Source organism: Typopeltis vanoorti, chromosome 9, assembly GCF_054136105.1.
Source record: "Typopeltis vanoorti isolate ZY-2024b chromosome 9, IOZ_Tvanoo_1.0, whole genome shotgun sequence".
NCBI lineage: Eukaryota > Metazoa > Arthropoda > Arachnida > Uropygi > Thelyphonidae > Typopeltis > Typopeltis vanoorti.
In genome coordinates this window covers 1,566,254-1,586,171 of record NC_143557.1, presented here as the reverse complement: position 1 = coordinate 1,586,171, position 19,918 = coordinate 1,566,254, and the positions used below count along the sequence as shown (strand labels likewise).

Below are 19,918 nucleotides of genomic sequence, written 5' to 3'. Positions count from 1 at the left end.
TCAATGCATTTAAGGAGTGGTATGATAGACTTCGTGTTTCCTAGGAGGGACCTCCCACAATGAGTCTTTTGACTCCATGGAGGCCTGAATAATAATAATAATAATTTTTTGTATATACTTACACCTCACGCTACCAGTACCTACTACCACCAACACTTTATATGCATTTCTTAGTAAACTAATTGTCTTGTTTTTATTTCTTAAAATGATTTCATAAAATTTTGCAAGTATGTTATGGTTATTTATTCATGTAACATTTTAAGGAGGTTTTGTCATTCTTCCATTTCAGAAATTACTAGTCTTGTTACAGAGATGCATACATGTGCCAACCACATTATAGATTATTTTAGTGGAAAAGCAAGTGCACAGGACTCACCTCTCTCTGTGTCTGCTAGTAGTCCTTTGACAAATGGTTTATGTGAAGGGGATAATCTAGCAAGCAATCCTGCCAAATTGTGTTATGTTATTAAACAAGCTTTACGTGAGAGTGCTGTAGGTAAGGATATCCTACATTGCTTTATTATATATCACTTTTGAAACCAGTTGAATGTAAAACTATTAATTAAGAGTTTTTTTTTTAATGCTTGTGTTGAATCATTTCTAGCTTTTATGTGATGTAAACCAAAAATTTGAAATTTAAAGTATTGTTATGTCGTTACTTTTCCTATAATAATTTACTTTCTTTATGAATTTACCTCTCTACAATGATTACAAGACTTACAAAATTTCCCTGACTCTAATATCTGTATTACTTCTTACGTCTTCATTCTATATCATCATCATCATCATCAAATTCTTGCCATGTACCCTCAAGGGGTTCATTCTATAAGGAAAGCAAATTCTATATCTCTAGTCGATTCCTAATTTTACTCACGTGCTTACCCTGACTGATAAAGGTTATTCCTTGCTAAAAGAAACGAATCCTCTAATTTCTTTCTGGGGCTGTCTCCTCTTCAGATATTGACAAATTTATTTTTTAAAGCTGCACCAGCCGATGTCTTAGAATAGAGGGGACTCTTATTCAGGGAGACTTTTCCAGACTTTTTGTGCACATAGGTGAATAAATTTAGTGCTTAAACTCATAAATTAAACGCTTTACTGTGGCTGAGTAAATTCTGGTTTGCAGTCATAACCTCTATAACAACATGTTATACCTTTCTTTCAATTCCCCCTGCTATGGTTCAGATTAATGAGTGGTAGTTTTGATTCATATCACAGGCAAAAACTCAGGTATAGAAGAAAAAACATATTTATTGGAATGTAAAGACATATACACTTAGACCAATCTCACTTTCAATTAGTTCAATGACATGCTAAATCAACCTATATCAAACTGATTAATACTCTAATGCATGAACAATAAATCCTTCTTTTGAGTTAGAGATTAAACACACATAATATACATATTATACACTTCTAATCAATATTCTACCTACTATGTTAGTCTTGCACATTAAACTAGTCACAAACATCTATGATCATTCCAGACAATTTGTCTTATGGACATTAGCCACTGCTAAATAATCACTTAAAGTTCTTAAATACTGTCCATACTCGATTATTACACTATCTTTACCTTTTACTGACTGGGTAATTATACATCAAAATCTGTACTTTACCATTTCTTGGGGCAGGATCTCTAGGTCCGTCTGAACTGTCCTTCTTTGTTTGAATTACCTCTCGATACTTCCATAAGCCTGCATCCATGTGGTGGGTCACTATGGTCATCAGATTAAGCTATGCTCTGCACGTGTTGTTTTTCCCTCGTCCATTCCCGATCTGTTTCAGGCCATCCTCGTTTCTACTGCCGGTTCATAGGATATGTCTGCGATATTATTCTGTCGGAACTTTCAGCGAAGGAGTGAAGACAGCATATGCCGACATCTCATGCTTTAGTACTGGCAGAAATACAGACATTGAAGGGAAAGGCGCACCATCTGATATCATACTATCGCCAAGAAACACCATCAGGAACTTCCAGTCCACAGGAGAAGTCAAATCATCACCCAGTAAAATAGGCAAAAAAAGCCTTGAGAAAGGGGTGCAAACCCTTTTTATTCTCCCTTCACTTCCCCCCTTTTTAGCACCCTGTTACTAGCTGTGATAGCACCCTCTTACTTTCTGCAATCTTTTCCTGCCCGCTACTTTCTTCATCCGCGGGAATTTCGGCACATTGTGAGATCTCTGGGAAACGAATGTGCATCGCTTTCCAAGATTGCCAATGCCTCAGGCTCGCCCGTTACCTTTGGACTATTGTTTACATCTAATTTACCCATTCATTGTATACATGATGCATTCATATAATACCAACTTATACACAAAGTTCTTTACATGGTCTTACAATTCTACTAAAAGGAGGTAATTCTATTTCTATTTATAGTTAGTACTTTATTTCTTCTGCTTGAGTACAAGTTTTTTCTCTCAGCTGATTTTTCTGACTTGTTAAATCCTGAATGAATTGTTTCTTTTTTTAAAGTTCTTCATTCAGGATGTAACAGTATTAAGACAGAAACAAAATAAAATCTTAATGCCTGATGGATTGTGAAGGGAAGAGAAAGTTGTGTAAATTTTTTTTTGTTGTTATTGATGTAATTATTTATTCTTGAATGCTGAAAAATGCTAAAAATGGTTTGTCTGTGGAAATGCTATTACTTCTTTCAGACTCAAGTATTTATTCAATTCTAAGAATCCTTTTCTTTAACTATTATAGCTGAAGCCAATAATTATTCCAAAAGTATCCAAAAAATAATTTACTTAATCAAATATTATATATATAGTAATTATATACACAGCTCATTTAGTGAACAAATTGTTTATGCCTGCATGGACTGGAAACACAAATCCAACCATGGAAAAAAAGCTTTAGAAATTACTGAAGTCAACATATATTGCAGGACCACCATACTGCTGAGATTGATTGTGTGAAGAATGTTCCATAGAAAATGAAGCTTGGACAAGTTACTGGTTTTGATTATCAAGAAGAGAGAGCTGACATTCACAAATAGTATGCAAGAACACTAGCTAAACTAGTAGGAGAGAGCTTGTTAAGAAATTGTGCAATGTGTTGAGAAAATGACAGTTTTGTTCATTTTTTCCATCTATCCTCACTGGATAATCTGCATCGTTCTCTCAACACCTTGGACCTTTCCTTGACAAGGTCTCTCTCTCTCTCCAGATATGTAGACATAAGCTCTCTTCTTGGAAACTGAGACTATAATTTTGTGAATTCACCCCCCCCCAATCTTCTGATGCAAACACATTATATAAATCTCACATAATTTTACTTATTATGTTTGTTTTTACAGTATTATATATATTGAGTAAAAAATTTATTAATGAGGAACATGTTTTTGTTATATGATAAAGTAATATTTAAGAATATTTGTGTGTGCACATGTAGTAATTCAATTGTACATGTTAATAGTGCTAGACTGCCATGTGGTTAAGCAGTAGCAATACAAAAGAAACTTAAGTGTATTTGAACAGTTAACTTGTTATTGTAATGTTGCAATCCTTAGGAATTCATATAGAAATAAAGCTGTATATATATCTATTATTATATGTTTGTTTATAGTAGTGTTCTTATGCCATACACTATTACTGTACAGTATGCAAGAACTGTAGTAACTCCAACCATTTTTGTCAGTTGAGTTTCACTTTGAATCTCAGTAGTGGGCATGCACATTAGTTGTCCATTAGAATAGTTTTTTTTTTTTAAGAATAGTGGTCACTGGGTAAGAAGAACACTAGCTAAGCTAGTAGGCAAGCAGAGAAGGAGAGCTAAAAAGTGGATGGAATAAACTACCGAGTTAAGTTCTCTAATCTCGGAAAATTTTTATATGCATCTTTAACTATTCTTCAAGTTAATAATTGAAGGGCAGTATAATGAATCAAGCCTTTGTACATGAGAAGCAAGTGATATATGTTCCAAGGAGCAGTATGCAATCCATAGTGAAGTTGGTTTTATTGGAAGTGCATCTGGAATTGCTCATTTAATGTATTCCCATTGTCTGAGCGATTATTCTTCAAGTCTACTTCAGCAAGATGAGGAAAAGATATTTTAAAGAAACTTGCTAACTGAAAGAAGACGTATGTAAGTATATTAGTTAAATGAGTTAGGCATTTTAACTTTGATTGAAAATTCGAGAGATAAGGCATAATGAATGAATCTAAGCATTGCTGCTTAAAAACTTCGATTGTACGAAAAATATTTTCAAATTGTTTCTGTGATATCTCTTTTGGCTGACTATCAGTGGTTAAATTTTCTTCATATTCTTAGAGATCTTCTCGCTCTGGATCTAAATTTAGCAGGTCGGAATCACTCAATTCTTCAGAATGAGATTTAATTAACTCTTGGATGTTATCATTGAAGGGGAGAAGTAAATGAAGAACGTACAAATTGGTCGCCAACACGCGAAATCACGTGCTTTATAGATAAAATTTCCCAACTGTTATACATGCAAAATAGTTACCACTTTAAAAACTACAATGATCATAAAAGAGAAGTTAATTTTCCGACGTGTAATAATAAACAACTCATCCCAGAAGATGGATTGATTACCCTATTATCGGAATAGATTCTCCTTTTGTCACATGTGCAGAAGTGTCGAAGGGTCTCGAATCTGTGGGCGTACTATAGCAGATGACATAAATTTTTGCAGTAAAAATTTGGAACATAGTATACATGGTATACATGGAAATAATGTAGTATGCCATTAAAAATAACTTTATAAAATGTTTTAAATCGGTAACTAAATTATTTCATTCTGATGAGTGATTTTTTTAAAATAGTTAACCATAAAAATGTATAGATAGAAAATTTTTAAAATCTGTAACATTTATTTTTAAGATGTATATAGGTGCATTAATCGAATTTTAGAGGCGCACTAATCGAATTTGGGTATCGGAAAAAAATGATGCACTTATTGGGGCGCACTAATCGAGGGATTACTGTATTTCTAGGACAATTGATAGGTTCTGACATGTATTATCAAGATGCCATCTTCTAGTTTGTTTTCTACCTTTGGAAGTCAGAATGTTCGTTTCTTCTCTAGAAATCACTGCATGTTATGGTAGGTGATTTTCCTTTTTTGGATTTCATTGTCTTTTGTGGCAAACTAGATGCTGTGCTTTTGACAACACATATTAACCTATACATTAATGAATTTCTCTTAATAACCTCAAATTTTGTCCATAGTTTTACTGTGAGTACATTCCACTCCCTTTCAGTATTTGACATATCTTGCAGTGCTTAAATGAATTAAGTTTCAAAATCTTCCTTGACCATTATTTTAAACACTGATATTGCCATTATCCAGTGGACTAAGGATATCTTAGTCCTGGATTCATCTGTTATTTTTCATTGCATTGCATTACATTACACAAAAACAACAAATCATACAAAAAAAAAGATATTTATTAATTGGCTTATATTTGAATTGATTTCAAACTTGCATCTTCAGTGCACCAATACTACTTTTGTTGCAACACATAACTTGAATTGAATATATGAATTCAATTCAAGTTATGAATTGAATTCAAATCATAAAAGACAAGACCGAAGATTATAGTTTTCTTCTTCTTCCTCCTTTTTCCCTCTTTTACCTTGTGGTGTCGAGGGTTTTCTATTCATTTAACTGCAACCATAAACAAGGATAAGGTGGTTATCCCTATGCCTCCTGGTGTTATCCTATGTCTTTAGAGATGTTGAGTTCTCAAGACTGGTTTGCCTGCTTGCGGGATGAATAACCCCAGATAAACTGGGAAAAAAACCCTGCAGTCCATGCCCAAGACTGGTTAACTTGGCTATGTCTGAGAAAGATCCTAAGCTCCTCACATCAGCGACAGGAAGCAAACCCAGGACACTCCTTTCCCAGGCATATGGTTGCGAAGCGCATAGCCACTCGAATAATCATGCAGACCGATTATAATTTTGCACCTTATGATGTTGTATCAATATACATTTTTACGTTTGTTAGGTTGAATTTAGCCCTAAGATAACTCTCTCCCCCTCTAAAATGTTTTAGCAGATTAATGAAGCCACACTAGTTGAAGGTTGGAGTATTTCAGCCTTTACTGACTCCAAGAACAGGCTCTCCAACTTGAATGTCTTCTGTATAGCATAATATATATTGTTACATTAGCCATGTAACAGTCACAGCGCAAGTTATACACTCCAGGATAATAGTGATGCCATACTGTTGTGTTCGATGGTGGTGCCATTGTTTGTGCAGATATCTTCCAGTATGTGTTGGTTTTCTTTAAGTAGGAAAAAAAAAGAGTTAATGAGCCGTTTGAAAAATGTATGGTTAGTGTGTACCTAAGAAGGGCAGACAGTTATTTAATGCATATAAACATTCGCTGTTTATATGCATTAAAAATGTATCTAATGCATCTACGTCATGTGGTCAAATAGTAAACATCTTCCACAGATGCTTGCGATGTGGGTAGCTAAACCACTGGTTTGAGGATGGCTATGTGGAATGCTTGGTTATCTAAGTGTTCTGTGAAGAATTGAATGAAGTGGGAGATAGCAAAGAACCTTTTGATGTGCCATCCAGTTGTTTGTGTACTTTTCCTTTCTGTATAAAATAATCAGCATGTACTATAAATTAGAATAATTTGAACATCTTAGAGCAGGTGTAATGAGATTTTATCATATCAAGAGTTTCACTTAGTAGTGCATTAGTAAATAGTGAAGTGATATGGCCAGCCTGGCTGGACGAGTGGTTACCGTGTCTGCTCTCCAGTGATGAGTCTGCGGGCTCGAATCTCGCCGTGGGCATGGATGTTTGTGATTGTCTGTGGAAATACTAGTGGTGGTTGTCGGCGGTAGATGGCGTTGGTGTAGTTGCGGTCAATTAGTGAATTGTGAGTGGTGGAAGCAGAGTTGTAGAGTAGATGCTCTCCCTCGATGAGGCTTTGCTCTCCCTGGAGGTGACAAATAATAATAATGAAGTTCATTTTGTATGAACTTTTGCAATTTTTTTTTTTTTTAATATAGTTTTGAAGAAGTAGAATTTTTTTGCAAAGAAGGAAGAGTTAGCTGGTAGGGGGAGCAAGTGATTTTGTCAGTTATTTTGAAAGTTTGTATGTACTATATGTATATACTGTATATACTATCAATGGGCTTGGTGGGGAAGGGTATCAAGTTTGTGAATTTTTAGTGTTCCATATATTAATGGTGGCTTGAGCTTATTAACAGTTTCTTCAAGTATTGTTGAAAGTTTTTTTCACTTGTGTATACCAAAAATTAAAGATGCCAAGAAATTAAATCTTAGTTTCATTCTTCACATCAAATGTAATTAAACAAAGTTTGTATATGAAGTCACTTTACAACTGAGCTACCTGTATATAGAGGCTTCAGCCAATTCTTTTTCAATTGCCTTGGTATCCCACAATGCAATGCACATATCCTTATAGGTATGTTTAATGCTGCATTATGGGAAGGGCCACTACCCAGACCAATTTCAACCATTATTGAGGTGAAAAAGTAAAGGAGTGCTAATCATAGGCCTAGAATAGATAGTATAGGGGTGCAAGAGAGCCTGATAGTATTAGGAGAAAGAAAAGACAGATAGATACTATGAGAGATACAGAAAAAGGCTTCATCTCTTTTATATCATCATTTAGTCAAGGGCTATCAGTTTTCCTTTTACATCAGTCTCATGTAGATGAACAACCATTTGAAACTAAGCACAAAGATGACTAATAGGTGGTTAGCCTTATCGGAGTTGACCTCCTTGAATTGGCCTTCTTGACTGGGGATTGCCCTCCAGTCATCCCTGCAATTGACCATGATACTACATTGAACTAAGAGGATGGACCCATTTAAAAGACCTGTCATAGTAAAAATAGACAGAATTTTATCTTCCCCTGGTGAATATTGCACAATGTGGGTGGTCTACACCACCTAGTCAAAAATTTGATATCTCCTGGGAATACTTCTTTCTAAATACAAAAATCATTTGATTAAACAATAAAATTTCCACAATACAATATCATAAAGCATTTGTATGCCATATTGCTGGCTTTCAAATCCATGCTTCTTCCTTACCTTCTATAAATGATATTTTAATTCATTAATTATAAAAATCAACATTCTCTTCCCATTGTTGACAGGTGGTGGGTATTGGAAAAAACAACAACAAAAAAAAAGCTGTTCTGTTGTAAGTAATGGAATATGCCAAACACATTACATTGCATGATCTATTTATGATACATGTGGATTGCATGTTCTACTGTTTCCAATTGGTAACAAATGTCACAGATTGGACTCGGGCATTAAAGTACCTCTATTTGATGGCATTGACTGGAAGGCAGCCATATGCAATTCTCCAAGCATGATACCTCCTGTTACGGTATCCTTGAAACTTCATTAAGTTATAAAACAAAGTGCTGTTATCAGCACCCAACTGTTGAAGTTTGTGGCGAAAGAAGCGAAAGATTTCTTTGTACTAAATTTTACTTTTTTTAAATAGAAAGAATGTCAATGCCAGAATGTTGTAGCAATCTTAGAGTTAAACACAGAAGGCTGTAGTATTCAGGAACAATCTCAGCTTTTGGAACTTTATAATCATTTACTCCAAACAGGGGAAGAAGGAAACCCAAATACCGGATAAGGCTCCACATGTGTAATTGGTCCGCAACATTTTATGGATTTTTGAAGCTGTATTGCTTAAATAGCAGAATTTTAAGACTGGAAGCCGAAATCCTTCATGCTTCTTTGATAGTTAAAGAAATTCATTTTTAACTTCTTGGTATCGTCTAGACCAAAAAAACTTGCACAGGCTTGCTATATAATTGCTTTTCTTCATCTTCTGTGATGTCTATAATATTTATCATGTACAACTGAGCAGGGAAGATTATGGTTTTAAATACTGGCTTTAGAAGAAAGGGAAAGCGGCCCCGATTTCCATGTTCATGTATATAAGTTCTTGAACTGATAATATTAGGTAAGTGAAGAATGGAATTCCAGGTATCAGCACCTTCGTAACACAGTTGGAAGAATGATGATATATTGCATGCTTTGATTGGAAAAGGCTGAAGTTCGATTTTGTAGTCACGAGAGGAATCTTTGTTTTTTTTCCCCCCAATTTAAGGTGAGTTAGCCGATCTCATGTGGAGATAGCAGGGTTTTACTCCCAGAAACTCAAGTTTTTCATCCCTCTTACAGACAAATTGACCTTTAGAACACATGCAATTTACAGACAAAAAAATTCTAGTGATGGTGGTGTGCAGTAGTTGGTGTAGGTGATTATTATGATAGTAGTAGTTTCTTGTAGTTGGCAGAGATGGAGAGTTGTAGAGTAGGTTTCCTCCCTTGATGGATCTTTGGACTCTTTGGAAGTGTTATATAATAATAATAATAACAATAACTAGATCTCTCTTTTAGGGATTAGTACAAAAAGAATGCCTCTAAGATCCCACTTTCTAAAAGTTTTTAATTTTTCTTCACTGCATTAGCAGACTAATCTTGCTGAATTTCTCCCAAATACCAAAAAATGTGTATATGGAATCGTTATCCTTCAAAGTTCCCACTACATCATTGGCATATTCTAATACTTTATTTTGTTTCATAGTTTAAGGAACAGTTATTCTTTGCACAGCATGTGTATTTTTGACTTCCTGCAAGAAAGGTTCAAAAACCAATGCGAAGAGTAATAGACTAAGAGGGTAACCTTGTTTGACTCCTTTTTAAAATTTGACCCTGTCTGTTAGGAATCCTTTAACTAGGAGCAATGTAGTTGGCATAAGCTCTTTTAATAATGGACAGCAACTTTTTACCTTTATCAGATGTGGAACACAAAGGGATGCTGGACATTATCAAATGCTTGAGTAAGATCTGCTGATAGCACTGCTGTCGACTGCTTTTTCGTATTAACTGAGTAGATTAGATCACATAGCAGAATCAGAGTAAATTCTCCTGCTTGGCCTGGAACTCCATACACCTATGTGCTTTTAATTAAGTATTTCATGCCTACTTTGGCATGTTATCGATAATGCAAAAAAATATCTTGTAGTCAGTATTAGATAGAGAAATAGGTCTTCAGCTGCTGATTAAGGTATGAGGTTTTGGAATGAGGATGGAATGGCTTGCTACAAATTCATATGGTATATGTCCTGATGAGAGAAAAGAATTAAATAATATAACTAGAATGGGAAGAATAAAATCCCAGCCCTCGCAGTAAAGTCCTATCCCTAAACCATCAGGTCCTGGGGATTTTCTTGTCTGGCATTCTCTGTCGGCTGTGGTAACTTCAGATGCTGTAATGGATCCCTCAAGCCCAACTTGAATATGAATAGGAAAGCCATTCATGTTCCAAGAGTTATAATTTCACATAATACTATTGTCCTCAAACAGATTTTTGAAAGGACTCAAGGATGTCTTGAGTGGTGGACATGTCTTCACCATCAACACAGATTTTCGGGGTAATCCTTTCTTCGTGGAATTTAGTGAATTGTGTACTGAAGAATACTGTATGAAAGCTCCACCTCAAATCACAAAAGCAATAGCAAATATAATGGAAGAAAGCTATGTTAAAATTAATAATGAAACAGCCAAAAAAATTAAACCAATAGTGGTCTCATTCAAGGAAATGGATTATCACCAATACTCTTCAATATATATGGAAAACATTTTAAGAGGATGGAGGAAAAACAAAATCATAGGAATTAAAATAGGAAATAAAGAATTAACCAGTCTCTTTTATGCTGATGATCACTTTATTTTTGCTGAAAATGAAGACCCATTACAGAAAAATCTGCACATATTGAACAAAACAATCGAACAGAATGTTCTATTGTTTTGTTCAGTAGCATTTCAAGGTAAAGAAATTAAAAGATGCAAACTTGTTATCGACAACAAAGTAATAGAGCAAGTGAACATATTTAAATCTAGGAAATTGCATAAGCCCCAATGGAGAAATTGACATTGCATATAAAAAGCAAAAATTCCTAGCAATCATTGGAACTTTGAATAGACACTTCAGTAAACAGATGTCTAGAACAACCCAAACAAAACTATATAAAATAATAGCCAAACCGATTCTGAAATATGACAGTGAAACATGGACTTGGGGAGAACAAGATAAAAGACAAGTGGAAGCTGCAAGAAATGAAGTTCCTAAGACCGCATGCAGGCTGTAAAAGAATAGAAAAGATAAGAAATGAAGAAGTAAGAAAACAGTTATCGTATAATTAACATAACAGAAGATGTCACAAACTATAGATAGAACTGGAAAAACAACATCGAAAGGATGAATGAGGACAGATGTCCAAATTTTGCATGGAAATATAAACCAAAGGGACATCGATCAAAAGGAAGACCCAGCAGGAGATGGGCAGAAGACTTTTTAAACCCTTGAAAACATTGCAGGTAAACAATTTCCTAATACAGGAATCCAAGAAGAAGAAAAGTGTTCTGAAAAATTCAGCACTTGGCAGATATGCCAAGTGCTGCTGTATTCTTATTTTAAAATTTCTTTCTTCTACTACTTTCTCCTTTCCACTTCTTTCTTTATGTTAATGTTTCTAATGACATTGCTGCATTTATACCATTGCATTGGTTTGCTACAAACTAGATTCTCTCTTTATACTGGTTTTTCAACTTTTTTCTTTTGAGGTAAGCCTGTTCCTTTCTCCATTCAATCATATTCTGTTTCACTACTTGTTTGAATTTTAACCATATATCCCAGTTCCAGGTAATATTATTCCGATTTCAACAGAGGGTCTGGAATTTGGTTGAAAAGATCAGCAGAAAATTTTGTGGAAGTCTCCATGATCCAGAAGTGATCTTTATTTGTTCCATGCAGTGGAATTTCAATAGAACTGGATTATGATCTGACATGTTGATGTCAAGATGTTTTATCTGAATTATCCTATTTATAAGGGAAGAAGAGATATAAATTCGATCAAGACAGGTACCAATAGCTTGATTCATGTACGTGTAAGCCTGGAAATTCAGAGTGGGAATCTTCCATATGTCTACTAGTTGAACATTGTCAAGACATGTTTTTAACTGTGCATATCCCACCTATATATATTTAACTGTGCATATTTTCCACTTAGGTGTCCTTCTATTTTGTCTGATGTGGGGTTTTCAGTACAATTTCAGTCTCCAGCTGCTATGATGTAGTGGGCACCGTATAAATATGACTCCAATTCCTGGAAGAATTTTCGTCTAACGGTTCCAGATGGAGCATAAACTTCTATGAACCTTATTATACAACCACAGTATTTCCAGTCTATTATAAAGATTATCCCTTGTGCATCCCTTTTGGAAATTACAGAATGACTCAAGCAGTGTAGCAAGAATAAGAACTCCTTCCCCAGCCTTGTTAAATCTTCTAAAACTCCAATAAGAAAGAGGTGGATATCTGTTAAAGTTTTTATATCGACCTTTATTGAGGCCTCATCAGTGGGAGCCAGACCTAGAAGTGATACCAAGGTTGAAGGAATGGAGAAGTCATATTTCCATAGACAAGTAGGAAAAGATGTTCTCTGGATTAGAGATGTTGAAAGTTTTTCAACATCTCTAATCCAGAGATGGATTAGATTAGATTAATTTATGGCATAACCAACATCTCTAGTTGGTTATGCTATAAATTAAAGATGACAAGAAATTATGAATGATAAATACACATAAACCAAGAAAGATATTTAATTAACCAGATATTTCGGTCTGGAAATAGCAGACCATCCTCAGTGGTATTACAAGAACAGTTATAAAAAATACAAGTTAGAATATTAACAATAGATCATTTAAAATAGAACAAGCTGCGTGATGTTATATCACTAAGTATGAAACGGAATATTTTGAAGTAGAGACATGATTAAAAAAAAAAAATTATTAATGAGTAATCTTGAATAGACTTTCCCAGATTTTTGATATAGACATACAGTCATTACGATTCAGGTTGGGACGATGGAGCAAGGCCTCCACGCTTTCCTTGAACAATCATTCAAACCTATAACGGAATCTATGTAAGAGGCGAGTTCTAGACCAAAGGATGTTGTGGTCAGTTTCAATCCCATGCTGAGCCAATCCAGACTTTTCAGGTTTGTTGTGAAGAATGGAGGATTGATGTTCTTGGGTTCTTTTTTCAAGGGAACGTCCAGTTTGTCCAAAATAGGATAGATCACAGTTGCACGGAATTTGATAAACTCCAGGAAGAGAGATAAAGTTGAGCGTTTGTCTTTTGGAGAAGGAAAATGAGAAGACAATTTGTTAAGAGGTGAATAAGTAACTGTTAAATCATATTTCTTTAAAATTCTTGCAATAGGTTCTGAAATACCGGAGATATAAGGAATTGGCACTCGACGTATTGAAACTTTGTTGTTTTGTTGAGGATTATAAGAATTGAGAAGATGTTGAGTACTTTTTTCAGAAAAGCCATTGAGTTTCATGTGTTGTTGGATAGTAAAAAGTTCTTTCTATAGATAATCAAAGGTAGAACAATTAGTTTTTGCTCTTCTGATGAGGCATTTTATAATTCCTGTTTTTTGACATGGATGATGGGCTGATTCTTTAAGAATATAACGACCTGTGAACGTTGGTTTCCTGTATACTGTAGATGTAAGAATATTTGAAGGTGACCGGATGAGGAGAATGTCTAAAAAAGATAACTGGTTGTTTTCTTCTATTTCCATAGTAAACTTTATACGATGATGCAAGGAATTGATACTGTTTAAAAAAGAAGGTAAAGAGTTTTTGCTATGTGGCCGAATAGTAAAGATGTCATCTATATATCTTACCTAAAAGGATGGTTGGGGGAAAATAGATTAGAAGAGAACTTTTTCTAAATGTTCTAAATAAAAGTTGGCTAAAGCAGCAGAAAGAGGACTTCCCATGGTCGTTCCTTCTACTTGGCTGTAAAATTTATTTTGACATACGAAATATCCAGAATGTGTTACGAAATCGAAAAGTTTTATAATGTCTTCAGGAAAGATGTCAGTAAGTAATTTTAAAGTTTCCTTGAGAGGTACATTGGTATATAAAGATTCTATATCAAAGCTAACCATAAGATCTGTAGGTTGTAATGTGACATTTGAAACTGACCACAACATCCTTTGGTCCAGGACTCACCTCTTACATAGATCCTGTTATAGGTTTGAATGTTTGTTCAAAGAAAGCATGGAGGCCTTTCTCCATCGTCCCAACCTGAATCGTAATGACTGTATATCTATATCAAAAATCTGGGAAAGTCTAATCAAGATTACTCATTAATTTTTTTTTTTTTTAATCATGTCTCTACTTCAAAATATTCCATTTCATACTTAGTGATATAACATCACGCAACTTGTTCCATTTTAAACGATCTATTGTTAATATTCTAGATTGTATTTTTTATAACTGTCTTGTAATACCACTGAGGATGGTCTGCTATTTCCAGACCGAAATATCTGGTTAATTAAATATCTTTCTTGTGTTTACGTGCATTTATCATTCAGTCTTATGTCACAAGTATCCTTAAAACAGTAAAGACAAGAAATCATATTCATGGTTTCATCCTTTATCCATGTGTAAGCAATCAAAGTTTGCACTTGAAGTAACGTCACAACTGGACTACTTGTATATAGAGGCTGATGACTTCTCATCACTTGTCATAGTATCCCATAATGCAAATCACACATCCATATTTTAGTAACAACTGTGACACCTTTTGACTACTTGTATATAGAAGTATGACTTCTTCATTATTTTAACTTTGGTATCACTTCTTGGTCTGGCTCCCACTGATAAGACCTCAATAAAAGTCAGAAACCAGTCTGGGTGGTGTCCCTTCCCATAATGCATAGCATTATGGGAAGGGACACCACCCAGACTGATGATAGCTGATGATAGCTGATGAGCTCCAGCCAAGGAGAATAGAAGTTGAATTGCAGGATAGAGAAAAGAGCACATTTGAGGCCATTTGGTGTGAGATTGTGGCTAGCAGAACTAAATATACAATTGGGTGCTGCTATAGACCAGGTGATGGAAAAGATGGTGGTGACAGTATGCACAAGCAAATAGAAGAAATGGGTGGAAGGAGGGTGATTATTATGGGAGATTTCAACTATGGTCGCATTGATTGGAGTGAGGAGAGGACCCACGGGAGGAAGGAATTGGATTTTATGCGGTTATTAAGGGATAACTATCTGCGACAGCATGTAATGGAAAATACTAGGGGTCAGAGAGTGCTTGACCTAGTAATTACATCTGAGGATTTGGCTGTAACAAATATGACCACATTGCCACCAATCGGTGAGAGTGATCATAGGGTCTTAACTTGGGAGGTGGCTAAAGGTGTAGAATTTTCAATTAAGACAGGGTACATGTGGAATTATCGGGCTGGAAAGTATGACAAGCTTAGGAGTGTGATTGGTTCAGTGCCATGGCATGTACAACTGCAAGGACTAGAAGTTGATAGTGCATGGGAGGTAGTTAAGAAGTGCTTGCATGAAGCAATGGCTGACTGTATACCTAGAGTCCGAATAATAAATCAAGTAGGGGTTAAATGGATGAATAACACCATTAAGCTTGAGTTGCAAAAAAAGAAACAACTATGGAGGGAATTTAAGGAGAAGGGTGACCGGCAGGCACATGAACGTGGAATACAAATTCCAAAGTTTGCGGGGTGACCACAAATCTCTCTAAAAATTCTCGAAGCTGTGCAGATGATAACAATTCTGAATATAGGATATTCCCCCCCCCCCACACACACACAGATATGCACTTTAACCTTTATCTCACAGAAGCAAAGTTTTAGCACTATTTATTCTACAGGTAGTACTGTATTTCCATGGTCACTGTTCCACTGCAACGGCAGCCATCCTTCCTCCACTTTCTCTTTGGCCAGTTAAAATACTGGCAGCAGATGTCGAGCATCCCTTTTTAGTAACTTATAGTTTCTTTGTTGGCTGAGAGGGTTCAGAGGAGAGTAACTAAGTTGGTAAGTGATATAAAAAATGCTCCCTACCTTGATAGATTGAGAGCTTGTGGATTGCAGAGGGTGGTTGATATGATAGGTGGAGAAGAGGGGATATGCTATAAACATTTAAATTACTAAAATGTTTTTATAAGATTGATGCAGGGGAAATATTTCAGCTGTGTGATAGTGATGGAAGAACAAGAGGTCATCCCTGGAAATTAAGGAAAAGTCTGGTTAACAAGGGTGTGAGAACTAGATTTTTTTGCTTGGAGGGTGGTGAATGAATGGAATGCATTGCCTGACTCAGATGTGAATTCTTTGTCTGTAAATGAATTCAAGAAGAGGTATGATAGATATTGTTTTGATAGTTTGGATCTCCTGCAATGAGTCTACTGACTCCATGGAGATACCTGTAATAATAATAATCTATTTTATCATTTACTACCATAAACTATACACAAATCGATTATAAAAAGTTATAATTTATCAAAATGCACACACATATACAACCGCTTACAGACCTGTACATGGCACTGTTTACAGTCGAGAGAAATATAAACAAACATAAAGATGCAATATTAATCATAACTGCATAAAATGAACTGTTTTTAATTAGTTGATTAGTTTAATTAATTAGCATAAAATAAAAATTTTATAACCATTCATTCATTCATACCATGAAGCAATTGTATCGATTGCTCATTTTTTTCATTTCATTTTCATTTTTTTGTCTAGTGTTAGTGATATATAACATCTACAGTATTTTGTATCATATAAGATGATATATACGAGGTGTGACAATTTAATTCCTGGAATGCACCTGTAAAAAACCTATGTTTGGAACTATACATTGATGGCTACTGTCACCTTCAAAGTAGTCCTCTTGTGCATTTATACACCGGTTTAGACGGTGTTCCCATTTTTGGAAACAAGCCTGGAACTCTTTTTCCAGAATACTCTCGAGTTCCTTTATCACGTTATGCTGGATATTGGTGATGTCAGAAAATCTTCGTCCTTTTAGCACAGTCTTTTTTGGAAACAGCCAGAAATCACAGGGAGGTAAGTTGAGTGAATAAGCAGGATGACCTAATTTGGTAATTGATTTTTTGGCCAGAAACTCTCTTACGATGAGCACACTATGGCTTGGCGCATTGTTGTGATTTCTTTTGAAATCTTTCGCGTAACGAATTCTTCAGTTAAAATTACCCTGACTTTCTTGATTCATTTGCAATTCATTGGCCATTAATTTGGTACACTTTGTCTGTCAAAGTGTACCAAATTTCACATGCTGTTCACATTTGCGTCTGTCATTTTTGTTTTTTGACTTCTGGAGTCATTCACATCTTCTTGCCCACCTTTGAATCTCTTTTGCCACTCAAAGACACTTGACTTTTTCAGAACATCCACGCCATATGCCACTTTCAACAGCTCCAACATTTCAGTTTTGCCGATTTTCACACAAAATTTGATGTTAACACTGTTCCAAATTTTGATCACACATTTTTACACCAAAGTTTACATGCAGATCTCTGTTGTTTTTGCAAGCTAAACTGATGTTACTTTATTGTAATAAGTAAGTAGATAACTAAAATAAGACCCTCCCCCCTTTTGCAACTCCATGCTGTCCATCAAAGATATGATTGTCGTCTACCCAATTCTGGATCCTGATTCTCACCATCTTTCCAACAATTTAATCTCTACATCTGACACTCAGATTGGCCTATAATTTGATGCTTGAATTCTGTCATTCCCTTTAGAAAGTGGTAGAATCTTGCCTTTCTTCCACTCCTGTGGAACTTGATTCAATTTAGGACTGATAGTAAACAAATATGTCAAGGTAGATATAAACTCCTTGGCACATTACTTCAAAATACACAGTGATATATCATCAAGACCCACAGTCTCATTAATATTGTTTAATTCCCCATATTCCTCTTCCTCACTCATAGGCAGTCTCTACTCATCGTCATCCTCTGCTTTCAAAATCTCTATGGTGTCATTCACTAGGATGTAAATCTTTATTAACTGCTCATTAAATATCTCAACTATACCCAGTTTAGTTGAGTTCCTTATCTTCATCTGCCTGTAATTTAAATAACCACTATTGCAGGGGGTTTCTCTCGAATAGAATTTACAATTTTAAATGTAATATCCAAAACATCTTTTGTGTTTAATCTTTTACTACACAGTACTTGTCAGTGAATAATACAGTGGTACGTTTAAAAATCTGGATGTTTGTCATCGTTTTTACATAATGAAATGAAGCCTAATTTATTACCTATCATTGCAGGAGCACCATCAGTAGTAATAGACACAAGTTTAAAAAGCGGAAGTTTGTTTTATTTCACAAATTCATCAAATGCCAAAAAAATGTCTTCTCCCCTAGTCCTTCCCAATAATGGTATAATTTTTTAAAGTTCTTCTTTACTTGAATAATCTTGAAATCCCATTAACTGAGCAATATCAGTGAAGTCATTTGATTCATCAAATTGTAATGAAAATGCAACACACTGTTGAATGTCTAACATTAACCTGGTCTGGAAACTTTTCTCTGGCAATTGGAACTCTTCCTTTCGGCAATTTGAAACCTCGTTCTGCGGCATAGAAGTAGTCTCTCTCTCTCTCTAGCGATGTCTCGAACCAAGAAGCTCCTTTCTGGAAGCGGGGAAACTCCTCTCTCAAGCAGCGTGGATCTGGGCAGTTTCTCTGACGGTGACTCTGGACTGGGTGGCCTCATCTCTGACAGCAATTCTGGAACCGGGACCCCTTCTGCTTGCTTCAGTCCCTTTTTATTAGGCCTCCTCTGAGACCTCGCATGAAGTTTGGCAACCCCCAAAAATCAGTATAAGTCTTTCATCTTAAGTTTCAAGTTCGGCACGCCTTTTGTTCTCCTCTGCTTTCTTTTGATTGTAAGTTTCCGGCCATTGGAAAGTTGTTTGAACTCTGACTGACTTTGGAGATGTTTACACTTAGAGCCCACAAGCCTTTCTCATACATACAAGTTTCAATAACAATCTTTCCAATGCCGCCATGTACAGCTTCGGCGACAAAAACATTGCCTTTGTTTTTAACACTCTAACATATTCTTATTAAATCAGTATATACAGTTAGCTTCAAAAGAGTTATTTACAAAAACATCTAATACAAACTATACCGAGACAAACAAAGTTTATTTTTTTACAATATTCACATGGGACTTAACCTAATTAAAAAATCGATGTAATGTGCTTTGGAATATTTAATATTTAAGCTACAATCGAGTTTTTACACTTTGCTTATAATCGTATTCACTCGTCTCGCTATTTGACTTCCACTGATCCAAATTAATTCATTTACCCGGACTTATAAGAAAATTACTGATTTGACAGTTTTAACGAAAAATAAATAAACAATAGCAATACACTTAAAGCGAATTAAAAATAATACAAAATAATGATAAATAAAATATTATGTTTTCAGTTTTAATTAAATTTGTAAGTAAGGAGGAATACACAAGAGATCGACCAAAGATCGCTCTGCGATCAACTTATTGAACACCCCCCTGTCTTATGAGATGATCAAATCTAAGATCCCCAATCATCATGTGCCCTCTGTTACATACTGCCTGTGGTAGTTTCCCTGAAAAACTAAAGAAACTCATTTTCTTTACTTTCAATTGCTATCTCATCATCCCAATCTATATTGTCGTAATTAAAATCACACTTTTCCCATTTGCTTCGTTAAATTGCCTATACTTTTATGCTGGTTACTGTGCTCCATATTACAAGTTCTTTAACAACATCCAACCAAGTATTTCATTCTATTCATCTCTGTCACATACCATACCTCAAAACCACTATCACTATTTCCCCTTACATGTCTGTTTTGTATGGACATAACTCTTTTTCTATCAACATAACTCTTTTTCTATATCATTCCTCCTCTCTTTTGAATCTTTTCTATCATCACGTAATACGACATACCCTTCCATCTCTATTCCTGTCAGGATGTGTGAAAAAACTCGA

The 19,918-nt window shown here is 35.2% G+C and overlaps 1 protein-coding gene across 1 annotated transcript in view; it reads left to right on the top strand.

The window, feature by feature from the left end:
* LOC150102843 (uncharacterized) overlaps positions 1 to 19,918 on the top strand; it is an 836,492-nt gene that overhangs the window by 239,833 nt on the left and 576,741 nt on the right. The window contains exon 8 of the mRNA XM_090397955.1: positions 290 to 496. Within this exon, the coding sequence (XP_090254081.1) occupies positions 290 to 496 (207 nt within the window). The remainder of the gene's footprint in view (positions 1 to 289; positions 497 to 19,918) is intronic.